The sequence below is a fragment of the Anolis carolinensis genome, unplaced genomic scaffold (genome assembly GCF_035594765.1).
Source record: "Anolis carolinensis isolate JA03-04 unplaced genomic scaffold, rAnoCar3.1.pri scaffold_9, whole genome shotgun sequence".
In the NCBI taxonomy this organism is placed as follows: domain Eukaryota; kingdom Metazoa; phylum Chordata; class Lepidosauria; order Squamata; family Dactyloidae; genus Anolis; species Anolis carolinensis.
Genome location: NW_026943820.1, coordinates 1,622,501 through 1,636,183, shown reverse-complemented (window position 1 = coordinate 1,636,183; position 13,683 = coordinate 1,622,501). Strand labels below are relative to the sequence as shown.

General features: G+C 41.8%; 1 protein-coding gene across 2 annotated transcripts; it reads right to left on the bottom strand.

The window, feature by feature from the left end:
• Positions 1-12,376, bottom strand: mthfsd (methenyltetrahydrofolate synthetase domain containing). 2 transcript variants are annotated; one of them, XM_008124617.3, is made up of 8 exons: positions 12,220-12,376; positions 10,685-10,788; positions 10,426-10,539; positions 8,385-8,498; positions 5,993-6,083; positions 3,883-3,995; positions 2,777-2,902; positions 1-2,064 (listed from the first exon to the last, which is right to left on the bottom strand). In XM_008124617.3, the coding sequence occupies exons 1-8, from the start codon at positions 12,248-12,250 to the stop codon at positions 1,618-1,620; spliced, it is 1,140 nt and encodes a 379-aa protein (XP_008122824.2). In that variant the 5' UTR covers positions 12,251-12,376; the 3' UTR covers positions 1-1,617. The 2 variants fall into 2 exon arrangements, with proteins under 2 accessions (XP_008122824.2, XP_003230267.3); XM_003230219.4 differs by lacking the exon at positions 10,426-10,539 and adding an exon at positions 10,280-10,393.
• Between the last annotated feature and the right edge of the window lie 1,307 nt (positions 12,377-13,683).

The window sequence follows — 13,683 nt, the reverse complement described above, 5'->3', positions numbered from 1 at the left end:
TCAATTTTAAAAATATATATTAAAAATGAACACATAGCATCTACCAAACCATGGTCTTCCAAGTGATTTGAACTTCAGCTCCCAGGATCCCAGATCATTGACCAACGCAGCTGAAGGTTCTGTGAGTTGAAGTCCAAAAATCCAAAGCACTAGTTTGGGAATCATTGCTCTACAGTAGTGGTTCCCAACCTTTGGGCCTCCAGGAGTTTTGGACTTCAACTCCCAGAAATCCCAGCCAACTTACCAGCTGTTAGGAACTGTGAGAGCTGAAGTCCAAAATACCTAGAAGCCCAAAGATTGGGAACCATTGCTCTACAGGAACAACCAGATAGCTTTTTACTCAAGAGGAAACATATTTGAACATGAAATCTCCAAACTTGAGGGCTGTAGACCATGAAATCTCCAAACTTGAGTGCTGTAGACCATGAAATCTCCAAACTTGAGGGCTGTAGACCATGAAATCTCCAAACTTGAGGGCTGTAGACCATGAAATCTCCAAACTTGAGTGCTGTAGACCATGAAATCTCCAAACTTGAGGGCTGTAGACCACGAAATCTCCAAACTTGAGGGCTGTAGACCATGAAATCTCCAAACTTGAGGGCTGTAGACCATGAAATCTCCAAACTTGAGGGCTGTAGACCATGATATCTCCAAACTTGAGGGCTGTAGACCATGGGAACCATTGCTCTGCAGGAACAACCATTAGATAGGAATTGACCAGAGGCAGAACCATTCTTCCTGAGAAGATAGGTTCTTACTAAGAGGAAACATGTCTGAACATGAAATCTCCAAACTTGAGTGCTGTAGACCATGATATCTCCAAACTTGAGGGCTGTAGACCATTGGGAACCACTGCTCTACAGGAACAACCATCAGATAGGGATTGACCAGAGGCAGAACCATTCTTCTTGAGGAGATAGGTTCTTACTCAAGAGGAAACGTGTCTGAACATGAAATCTCCCAACTTGAGGGATGTAGACCATTGGGAACCATTGCTCTACAGGAACAACCATCAAATAGGGACTGACCAGAGGCAGATCCATTCTTCTCAAGAAGATAGGTTTTTACTCAAGAGGAAACACATTTGAACATGAAATCTCTAAACTTGAGGGCTGTAGACCATGATATCTCCCAACTTGAGGGATGTAGACCATTGGGAACCATTGCTCTACAGGAACAACCATCAGATAGGGATTGACCAGAGGCAGAACCATTCTTCCTGAGAAGATAGCTTCTTACTCAAGAGGAAACGTGTCTGAACATGAAATCTCCAACCTTGAGTGCTGTAGACCATGAAATCTCCAACCTTGAGTGTTGTAGACCATGCTGGACTTCACCATCTCATTGCCCTGCCACAGACATGATGCCATTGCCTACCACTTCCATCTCTACATCCATGGATACAAGCTAATGTTGTTTTGACCAGGAGCTGGAGTCTCTTTCTATGGAGACTTAGCTTTCTGGAGGAGGATTTGTGCTACAGAGAGTCTTCCACCTCCAAAGAACTTCAAGTAGCAAGACCCTCCTTGGCTATGGATTTTATTTTGATAGGCACCCAAGAATGAACATTTCACCTGTCCTGTTCCTGGCTTCATTGAGGTTCTGTGGGTCCTTCGGCTAGGACTGGTTCCTCGCTGGCTCAACCCGGAGTGGATGGCCTTTCAGGGACAACCCTTGGAGAGCTTCAATGGCAGCATCTGCTGTGCATTGATCGTTGTAGGTGAGGAACGCTTGGTGCCGCCCGCCTTGCCAGGTGAGCCGCATGGGTGACGCATGGCGCTCTCGGAGAGCCTCCTTCAACTCGCTCACGCGGATCCCGTGAGAGATGTTGCCCACGTAGACAGTGGCACAACTAGACCTTTTCTGGTCTGCTTTGTCCGGTGAAGATCTCTCCAACATCTGTTGAGGTTCTCCTTGTGGTCTGGCCCTTTCTGGTTTGGCTGCTTGGACTCTAGTGGGACTCCTGGACTTCTCCTCCTTGAGGGTCACCTCCTTGCCTTCCTGCTTCTCTCTGTAGAGAAGGTTCTTGAGGACGGGGATCTTGGCAAGGGTTTCAGGACTGATCTGAAAGAAGGAGAGGAAGAGAGGAAAACATTATTTCCCTCCTTCACCAGACTCCAAGGATACATTTTGGTCTCGTCCTTCCTTGGAGTCTCCAATCTGTGAGATAAAGGGAGGCTTCAAACCAATCAAACAAATGGCAGAGCACAACTGGAAGGCAATAGGTCCCACCGCCTTTTGTCCTCAATCAGATTGCATGCTTTTCATCTCTTTTCCCTGATAAGAAACACAGAAGGAAAGAGCAATTTTGATAAACAGGCGATCTGATAAGCCTGCTCCTGTCTGCCAAGGTGGCAAAAGTCACACCCAGATGAAAAGAGACTCTGGTCAGATGTCAGCAGATATCCTTTGCAAGTGGAAGAAGACGGAGCCACAAAGAGAGATTGATTGATTGATTGATTGATTGATTGATTGATTGATGGGAAGCTAAGAAAGCCTTTATAAAGACCCAATTCCGATACTGTAACTTTGTTTAGTGATCAAAGAAAGATGGAAGGAATTCAAGAACCCAAGACTGAAATAAGCTTTTGGACTTTTTTTTTTAAAATTAACACCTCCCAACCAAAGATTCCCCCAGGCAGGAAGCAGCCAGGCTTTGAAGCTGCAAGTCTATTCCATGCTAATCAAGGTGGGCACTTTGAATGGGGCCGAACCTCATTAATTCTACAGTGTAGCTGCTCCCTAAGTGACCCGCAGCGGAGGAAAAGCGACTCGCCTTGTGCCACAGGATCCCTTGAGGTTTGGGACGCTTGCAGCCCGTCTTGATGGTCCTGGTTGGGGTCAGGATATAATCCACGGTCAGATCGTGGTCGGCTAGGAGGGCTTCGGGGATGTCCACCACCTGAGGTGAGGTAGGAACGTTAGATCCATTGTCGGTGAGATTCACACGGCTCCCAGATGTGGGTGGACTACAAATCCCATCATCCACTGTCATCCCCCACCAGTAGTGTAAGTTGGTCATGGATGACACTGTGTCACATTTGGTTTGGTTCAGACTCATTATCGGTGCGATTCGCATGACTCTCCAGATGTGGGTGGACTACAACTCCCATCATCCACTGTCAATCCCCATCAGTATTTTAAGTGGATCATGAAAAACATATGAGCCAAGTTTGGTCCAGATTCACCGTGAGTGGGATTCATATGGCTCTCCGAATGTGTGGACTACAACTCCCATCATCCACTGTCAATCCCCATCAGTATTTTAAGTTGATCATGAAAAACATATGAGCCAAGTTTGGTCCAAATTCACTGTGAATGGGATTGACACGACTCACCGGATGTGGGTGGACTACAAATCCCATCATCCACTGTCAATCCCCACCAGTATTTTCAGTTGGTTATGGACATATGTGCCAAGTTTGGTCCAGATTCACAGTGAGCGGGATTGACATGGCTCTCCGGATGTGGGTGGACTACAAATCCCATCATCCGCTGTCAATCCCCATCAGTATTTTAAGTGGATCATGAAGAACATATGAGCCAAGTTTGGTCCAGATTCACCATGAGTGGGATTGACATGGCTCTCTGGATGTGGGTGGACTACAACTCCCATCATCCACTGTCAATCCCTATCAGTGTTTTAAGTGGATCATGAAAAACATATGAACCAAGTTTGGTCCAGATTCACCATGAGTGGGATTCATATGGCTCTCCGAATATGTGGACTACAACTCCCATCATCCACTGTGAATCCCCACCAGTATTTTAAATTGGCCATGAAGGGGATAGGCACCGAGTTTGGTCCAGATCCATCGTGAGTGGGATTCACATGGCTCTCCAGATGTGAGTGGACTACAACTCCCATCATGCAATCCTCACCTGGCAATCATGAACAGCCGTGACAACCACCGTGTCCTCTTTCACGGCCCCCATGGAGACCATCATGGCGTATTCCATGTCGGCATAGCCTTCGCCTTTCCCAATGCGCCAACCTGCAAAGAGCCACCATGGTTGCAATGTATGGAGTCCTGGGATTTGCAGTTTCGCCAGGTATACAGAATTCTGCTTCTAATGCTTCTAATCCCAGTCCGATTCAACCAATAAAATTATATTTAAAGCTATGGATGATGCCATTTGATCCTGCCTAGGTGTTTCCAATCAATGTATTGTCAATGGATTCATGTTTCTATCTATTGTTATGTTCTTATTGATTTATTTTACTCCATTGTAACCTGTGCTGAGACTTCAGGAGGGTAAGAAATAAAAACATCATTATTATTATTATTATTATTATTATTATTATTATTATTATTATTATTATTATTATTATTGACACAAATACAGAGTATGACACAGCAAATGAGATATATATGCTGGATTATTATTATTATTAGTGACACAAAGACAGAGTATGATACAGGAAATTAGATGTATATGCTGGATTTATTATTATTATTATTATTATTATTATTAGTGACACGAAGACAGAGTATGACACAGCAAATGAGATATATATGCTGGATTATTATTATTATTATTATTATTATTATATGACACAGCAAATGAGATATATATGCTCGATGATGATGATGATGATGATTATTATTATTGACACAAAGACAGAGTATGACACAGCAAACGAGATATATATGCTGGATTTATTATTATTATTATTATTATTATTATTATATGACACAGCAAATGAGATATATATGCTCGATTATTGTTATTATTATTATTATTATTATTATTATTATCAACACAGCGACGTTGTATGGCACAGCAAACAAGATAGATATGCTGGATTTCGTTTCGCAAAACCACAAGTCGAACACTTCCCAAGTGTCTAGGACTGTGTGATGTATTTTCTGATGATGTGTGCAGATCCCAGTAGGGTGGCCTTTTGCAGTTGGCAGATAGTGATTTTGTCAATGTCTATTGTTTCCAAATGCCGGCTGAGATCTTTTGGCACGGCACCCAATGTGCCCATCACCACCGGGACCACCTGTACTGGTTTCTGCCAGAGTCTTTGAAGTTCAATCTTGAGGTCCTGATAGCGGCTGAGTTTTTCCTGTTGTTTTTCATCTATGCGACTGTCACCTGGGATGGCAACATCAATGATCCAAAATTATTATTATTATTATTATTATATGACACAGCAAATGAGATATATATGCTCGATGATGATGATGATGATTATTATTATTATTGACACAAAGACAGAGTATGACACAGCAAACGAGATATATATGCTGGATTTATTATTATTATTATTATTATTATTATTATTATTATTATATGACACAGCAAATGAGATATATATGCTCGATTATTATTATTATTATTATTATTATTATTATTCTATGACACAGCAAACAAGATATACATGCTGGATTTATTATTATTATTATTATTATTATTATTATTATTATTATTATTAACACGAAGACAAAGTATGACACAGCAAATGAGATATATATGCTGGATTTATTATTATTATTATTATTATTATTATTATTATTAACACAAAGACAGAGTATGTCACAGCAAATGAGATGTATATGCTGGATTATTATTATTATTATTATTATTATTATATGATATAGCAAATGAGATATATATGCTGGATTATTATTATTACTGACACAAAGAGAGAGTATGACACAGCAAATGAGATATAAATGCTGGATTATTATTATTATTATTATTATTATTATATGACACAGCAAATGAGATATATATGCTGGATTATTATTAGTAGTAGTATTATTGACACAAAGACAGAGTATGACACAGCAAATGAGATGTATATACTGGATTTATTATTATTATTATTATTATTATTATTATTATTATTATTATTATTATTATTTCATCTGCCCAAGAGTGCTGGTGCCTCACCAAACTACAACTCCCAAGATTCCATCGCATGGAGCCAGGGCAGTTAAAGTAGCCTGCATTAATTCTACAGTGTAGATGCCTCACGTACCTCTTTCAGAAACAGCGACGGACCCAACCACGACCAGGTCTACCTGTACCTTGGCATCCAGCCCTACGGGGACACTGTAATCCCGGACTCCCTGGAAACAAAAGAGAGAAAGAAAAAAGAGCAATCATCAAATGTGTTCAAGTGGGGTTTGTATCTGTGGAGTGTTCAGAATGGGAGAAACAATCAGGGCCAGCTAACACCTCCTAACAAAAGATTCCCCTCCCCAGGCAGGAAGCAGGCAGGCTATTCAATGCTAATCAAGGTGGCCAATGGCAACATTCACACTTGCCTCCAACAGACAAGAGTTCTTTCTCCCCCAGGCCGGAAGCAGCCAGGCTTTGAAGCTGCAAGGCTATTCAATGCTAATCAAGGTGGCCAATGGCAACATTCACACTTGCCTCCAACAGACAAGAGTTCTTTCTCCCACCCTGGAGATCTATAAACCCCACTTGCCTAGTTTCCAACAGACCTCACAACCTCTGAGGATGCCTGATATAGATGTGGGTGAAACGTCAGGAGAAAATGCTTCTGGAACATAGCCAAAGAGCCTGGAAAACTCACAGCAACCTTATTATTATTATTATTATTATTATTATTATTATTATTATTATTATTATTATTATTATCTTTCAATAATAATAATAATAAACTTTATTTATACCCCGCACTTGTTTAGTTTCCAACAGACCTCACAACCTCTGAGGATGCCTGACATAGATGTGGGTGAAACGTCAGGAGAGAATGCTTCTGGAACATAGCCAGAGAGCCTGGAAAACTCACAGCAACCCTATTATTATTATTATTATTATTATTATTATTATTATTATTATTATTATTATCTTTCAATAATAATAATAGTAATAATAATAATAATAATAATAATAATAATAATAATAATAAACTTTATTTGTACCCTGCCACCATCTCCCCTAAGGGACTCGGGGCGGCTCACAAAAGCAAAATAAAACAAATGCATAACAATAACACAATAGCAATAACAGATAATATATACCTATATTTTATCTTATTTTATTTTAGTGATGGTTTCGTTTTAATGGATTGTTTCCTTTTATGTCTGTTGGATTTTCTGTTCAACATGATGTTATGGTTTAAAGTTAAACTACAACTCTGGAGACCAGGGTTCGAATCCTGATTCAGCCATGGAAAACCATTGGGTGGTGACCTCTTGCAAATCACACTCTCTCAGCTTCAAAGAAAGGCAAAATTTGCCAGGTTCATCTTCAGGTTGTCATAACTTGGAAAATGGCTTGTAACTCCATCACAACAATGAACATCTATATATATAAAAGAGTGATGGAATCCCGGCGACCAACAAAACAACAAAACTAAACACCCCACAACCTCGAAATTTGACAACACAACCCATCATCCACACCTCTAGGTTGATACAACAAAAAGAAATGAAAAATAAAGTCCTAATTAGAGGTAGAGGAATAATTGTTTTCTAAGGGCCACAGACAGTAGAAGCACAGAAAATAGCGCAAAGAACACCACTCTAAAAACAAGGGAATCCCAGACAGGAAACCATCAGGGCTAGCTAACACCTCCCAACAAAAAAATTACCCAGGGAGCAAGCAACCAGGCTTTAAAGCTGCAAGGCCATTACATGCTAATAATTTTGCCTAATTGCAGCATTCATACTTGCCTCCAACAGGCAAAAAAAACCAATCAGAAATATTGTATATTTCTTTACAAAATAATATCCCCTGATGGCGCAGCGTGTTAAAGCGCTGAACTGCTGAACTTCTGGACCGAAACGTCGCAGGTTTGAATGAGGGGAGCAGAGAGAGCCCCCACTATTAGCCCCAGCTTATACCAACCCTAAAGTTCAAAAACATGCAAATGAGAGTAGATGTATAGGTACTGCTCCGGTGGGAAAGTTACGGCGCTCCATGCAGTCATGCCACATGACCTTGGAGGTGTCTACGGACAACGCTGGCTCTTTGGCTTAGAAATGGAGATGAGCACCAACCCCCAGAATCAGACACGACTGGACTTAATGTCAGGGGAAAACCTTGACCCTTTACCTTAACTACCACCAATTCCTCAATAGTTTATTTCCCAGACCACCAGACTTTGCCACAGCAACACGTGGCCATGCACAGCTAGTGAGCTTATACAAATGTAAATCCTCTAAACATGTCAACACTAGATGTCACCAAATCCTTGCTGGATGAGCCACAGGAGAGCAATGAGTGCTAGTGCCCCCCCCCCAAACTACAACTCCCAGTATCCTATAGCATTGAGCTGTCAAATTGCATTAATTTTGCAGTGTAGATGCACCCTAAGTTGCCTTGAAGGCACGTAAGAACAAGCAAACTGCAAGCGAGTGCATCTAGGAAATGAGATCCCGCCTCTTCCATATTTCTACCTGTGAGGTTGCACATTTTCTGAGCATTTCTTTGGTTGCCCCAGGAGGAGGGACAATCCTGTTGAACAATCCAGTTCGCAAGCGTGGGGTGGGCACCAAAAGGGTCTTCCTTGCCTGAAAGAAGAAAGGGAACAAGGAGAGAAAAAAGTTAAGGAGGGAATTGCAGGAGGTTGACCATAAAACTGCATTGGAGGAGCTGGAGATCTTTGGAGAGATGTTCTCTATAGAAATCTCTAGGTTTTCTAGCATAACTGGAAAGAGTTGACTTCAGACCACCCGAGAAGACCTAGAGAGAGAGTCCTGGAGAGAAGGTTTCAAATCAAATCTGTGAATAACACTATGTAAGAAATTTTGACTGTTAAAAACCTTCCATGGGATCATTGCTTGAGACCACTCCATGGACGGCAACTTGGAGATGCGTCGCCATAAAAAAGGCTTGGACAAACTCACTGAACAGGAGAGAATTTCTCAATGATTCCCATCTTAGCTGTGGATTAAAGGAATCTGTGTGCCCAATCCTGGAGATGCTTCATGTTCTCCATCTGAGACCAACCAAGGGATGGACAAAAAGAACTTTGGGGAGACAACTACTCCATGGACTACAACTTGGAGACTCACCACCTTAGAAAAGGCTTGGACAAACTCATTGAACAGGAAAGAATTTCTAAATGATTCCCATCTTAGCTGTGGATAAAAGGAATCTGTGTGGCCAACCCTGAAGGTGCTTCATGTTCTTCATCTGAGACCAAGCAAGGGATGGATAAATAGGACTTTGAAGAGACAATCACTCCATGGACTGCAACTTGGAGACACGCCACCATAGAAGAGGCTTGGACAAACTCATTGAACAGGAGGGAATTTCTCAATGATTCCCATCTTAGCTGTGGATAAAAGGAATCTGTGTGGTTCTCCCTCTGAGACCAACCAAGGGATGGACTTTGGGGAGACACCACTCCATGGACTACAACTTGGAGACATGCTGCCTTCAAAGAGGTTTGGAGAAATTCCTTGAACAGGAGATAATTTCTCATTGATTCCCACCTTAGCTGTGGATCAAAGGTATCTTGAAGATGCTTCATGTTCTCCATCTGAGACCAACCAAGGGATAGTCTTTTGGGAGACAACCACAGCATGGACTGCAACTTGGAGAAGTGCCACCTTAGAAGAGGCTTGGAAAAACTCATTGAACAGGAAATAAGTTCTTAATGATTCCCATCTTAGCTGTGGATGAAAGGGATCGTGTGCCCAATCCTGGAGATGCTTCATGTTCTCCCTCTGAGACCAACCAAGGGATGGGTTTTGAGGAGACAACCACTCCATGGACTACAACTTGGAGACACACTGCCTTCGAAGAGGCTTGGACAAACTCATTGAACAGGAGATAATTTCTCATTGATTCCCATCTTAGCTGTGGATCAAAGGTATCCTGACGATGCTTCATGTTCTCCATCTGAGACCAACCAAGGGATGGACTTTGAGGAGACAACCACTCCATAGACTGCAACTTGGAGACGCACCACCTTCAAAGAGGCTTGGACAAGCTCATTGAACAGTAAAGCTGTGGAAGAAAGGGATCTGTGTGGCTAATCCTGAAGATGCTTCATGTTCTTCACATGAGACCAACCAAGGGATGGACTTTGGGGAGACAACCACTCTCCAAAGGAGAGGGAGTCCATCTGAGACCAACCAAGGGATGGAGAAAAAGAACTTTGGAGAGACAACCACTTCATGGACTGCAACTTGGAGAAGTGCCACCATAGAAAAGGCTTGGACAAACTCATTGAACAGGATGAAAGGGATCTGTGTGACCACCAGCCCTGAAGATGCTTCATGTTCTCCATCTGAGACCAACAGAGGGAAGGACAAAAAGGACTTTGGGGAGACAGTTTGTTTACCTGGAGAGCAGCCAGTCGGATTCCTTCAAGAGGTTTGTCCGGATCCACCTTGACTTCTCTGGCTTTGTCAAAGACGCCCCATGCTTCTATGGAGCAGCCCATCTTGAAGGAACCCTATATGGACAGGAGAAAGAGAGGATACTCACTTCCAAGGTTAAAAAGCGGGCATTCTTCTGGGGGGCATCGGGGTTGACTTTGACCGTCTGGGCCTTTTGGAACTCCCCCAGATCTGGAAGCCTTGCAGAGGCAGAAGAAGCACCCTGTTTGGGCAAGAGAGCTCAGATCAGCCAGGACTTTCTCCCAAGTCCATAATGTTGGACCATTTGAAGTGGTGGCTTGTAGCTGAATGGTAAATCTGCTTTGTCCATCTTATTAGGATAGGGATTATATATTAGGCTGTTTCACCTTGAAATTGGGGATCCGGTGGTGGACGGGCCTTGGGAAATCCGCCAGGTTGTTTGCTTCCATGAAGTCCCATACGTTCTGCCGGATGTCTGCCTTGGAAACGCCTAACCAGGAGCATGAAAGAAGAGGGCAACGAGTTAGAAGACAACCACTAGGAACACAAGAACAAAATGTTATGAGCATTTAAAAACACCAGAATCAAGACAATCACTAAAGAACACCACTCAGAAAAAGAAAAACTCCAAACAGCAAACCATCAAGTGCCAAGTAACACCTCCCAAGCAGTGGGTACCTCCAGCCAACAACAGGCAGGCTACCTCTATGCAGATACCTTCACTGATTGACTTTGCAGCTGCAAGGCTACTCAGTGCTATTCAAGCAAGTGTTAGTGTTGCAATGAACACCTCCCAAACAGAGGGTATCTCCAGGCAATAACAGCCAAGCTACCTCTATGCAGATGCCCTCACTGATTGACTTTGCAACTTCATAGCTACTCAATGCTATTCAAGTTGACTAATTGCATGTGTGAATGTTGCAATTAACACCTTCCAAACAGAGGGTGCCTCCAGGCAATAACAGCCAGGCCACCCATATGCAGATGCCCTCACTGATTGACTTTGCAGCTTCATGGCTACTCAATGCTATTCAAGTATACTAATTGCAAGGGTGAATGTTGCAATTAACACCTCCCAAACAGAGGGTGCCTCCAGGCAATAACAGAGGGTGCCTCCAGGCAATAACAGCCAGGCAATAACCTCTATGCAGATGCCCTCACTGATTGACTTTGCAACTTCATAGCTACTCAATGCTATTCAAGTTTACTAATTGCATGTGTGAATGTTGCAATTAACACCTTCCAAACAGAGGGTGCCTCCAGGCAATAACAGCCAGGCCACCCCTATGCAGATGCCCTCACTGATTGACTTTGCAGCTTCATGGCTACTCAATGCTATTCAAGTATACTAATTGCAAGGGTGAATGTTGCAATTAACACCTCCCAAACAGAGGGTGCCTCCAGGCAATAACAGAGGGTGCCTCCAGGCAATAACAGCCAGGCAATAACCTCTATGCAGATGCCCTCACTGATTGACTTTGCAACTTCATGGCTACTCAAATGCTATTCAAGTATACTAATTGCAAGGGTGAATGTTGCAGTTAACACCTCCCAAACAGAGGGTGCCTCCAGGCAATAACAGAGGGTGCCTCCAGGCAATAACAGCCAGGCTACCTCTATGCAGATGCCCTCACTGATTGACTTTGCAACTTCATGGCTACTCAATGCTATTCAAGTATACTAATTGCAAGTGTGAGTGTTGCAATTAATACATCCCATCTAATCATCTAATCCTGGAAGGGTAGAGTACATTATTATTGTTAATAATATTAATACTACTACTAATAATAATGCTGGTGTCACTCTAAAAGAGACCTGAAAACACCCAAGAACAATAACTGGTCATTCCTGAGGTCTTATATATATGAGCTCTAATTCCGTAACGGTTAATAATATAGTAATAATAATAATATTTCCTTACTGGAGGAAACAACTTGCTCTCCTGTCTCCATACTTCTCTGGACGTCAACAAAACTGCTTTGATCATCAGTTACATTGTAGCCAATGGCAGATTTTTTTTGTCCCTGGCTACTACGGCAGCCGAGAAGGGACAAAAAGGAAAGGAAAGCATTCGAAGTTTTTCAAGTAATCCAGAAGATGTCGCTGTCCCTGTTTAATCCAAACCAGAGAAATCCAGATGATGTCATTCACACCTTTGACCTGTAGAGGGCGCCAAACTCAAAAAAGTTGAGCAGGAGAAGAAGAAGAAGAAGAAGAAGAAGAAGAAGAAGAAGAAGAAGAAGAAGAAGAAGAAGAAGAAGAAGAAGAAGAAGAAGAAGAAATCCATTCATTCAACTTCATGCAAAGCAACTGAGTTTATTTAATGTTGTCTTTTCTGACAAACAATGAGAAGATGGAGAGCATCAGTAAGGAAGAAACTGCAGGAATGAATGTGTGTGTGTGTGTGTGTATGAAAAGGCAAAGGGGAGGGGGAGCTCTCTATGGGGAGGTCAATGCCATAGATCCCTATGCAACTCCTTTTAAAACAATCCTGAATAATAACGACTTCCCCCCTTTCTTTTCCACCCTTTTCACTCACTTTTTTTTTCCTAGGAGGAAGTCATGATTTCTACCCTGAAAGGCAAAGGGTTCGATCAGGAAAAAGTCAGGAATGGTCTCAGTGAATTGCACTTTTCCAAGAGATAGAATGCATCTATCTATTTCTATATCTGCCTGTCTATGTCTGTCTATCTATTTTTCTTTTTTCTATTTCTATCTATTTCTCTATCTATTTCTATATCTGCCTGTCTATGTCTGTCTATCTATCTATTTTTCTTTTTTCTATTTCTATCTATTTCTCTATCTATTTCTATATCTGCCTGCCTGCCTGCCTATCTATCTGTCTGTCTATCCATCCATCTATCTATCTGTCTGTCTGTCTGTCTATCTGTCTCTCTCTCTCTCTATCTATCTATCTATTGGATGGCCATCTGTCGGGGGTGCTTTGAATGCGATTTCCTGTTTTTTTTTTTGTTTTTTGTTTTTTTTTGCAGAATGGGGTTGGACTGGATGGCCCATGAGGTCTCTTCCAACTCTATTATTCCATCTATCTATCTATCTATCTATCTATCTATCTATCTATCTATCTATCATCTTCCTATTTCTATATCTGTCTGTCTGTCTATATATTCTATCTCTCTCTCTCTATCTCTATCTGTCTGTCTGTCTGTCTGTCTGTCTATTTGTCTGTCTGTATTTCTATCCCTCCCTCCCTCCCTTTCTCTATTTCTATATTTGACTGTTTTGGTATCTATCTATATATTTCTATATCTGTCTGTCTATCTATAAATCTATCTATTTCTCTCTTTGTCTCTTTGTATATCTATCTATATCTATTTCTAGTTCTCTCTCTCTCTATTTTTGTCCGCTTTCTATTTCTATATTT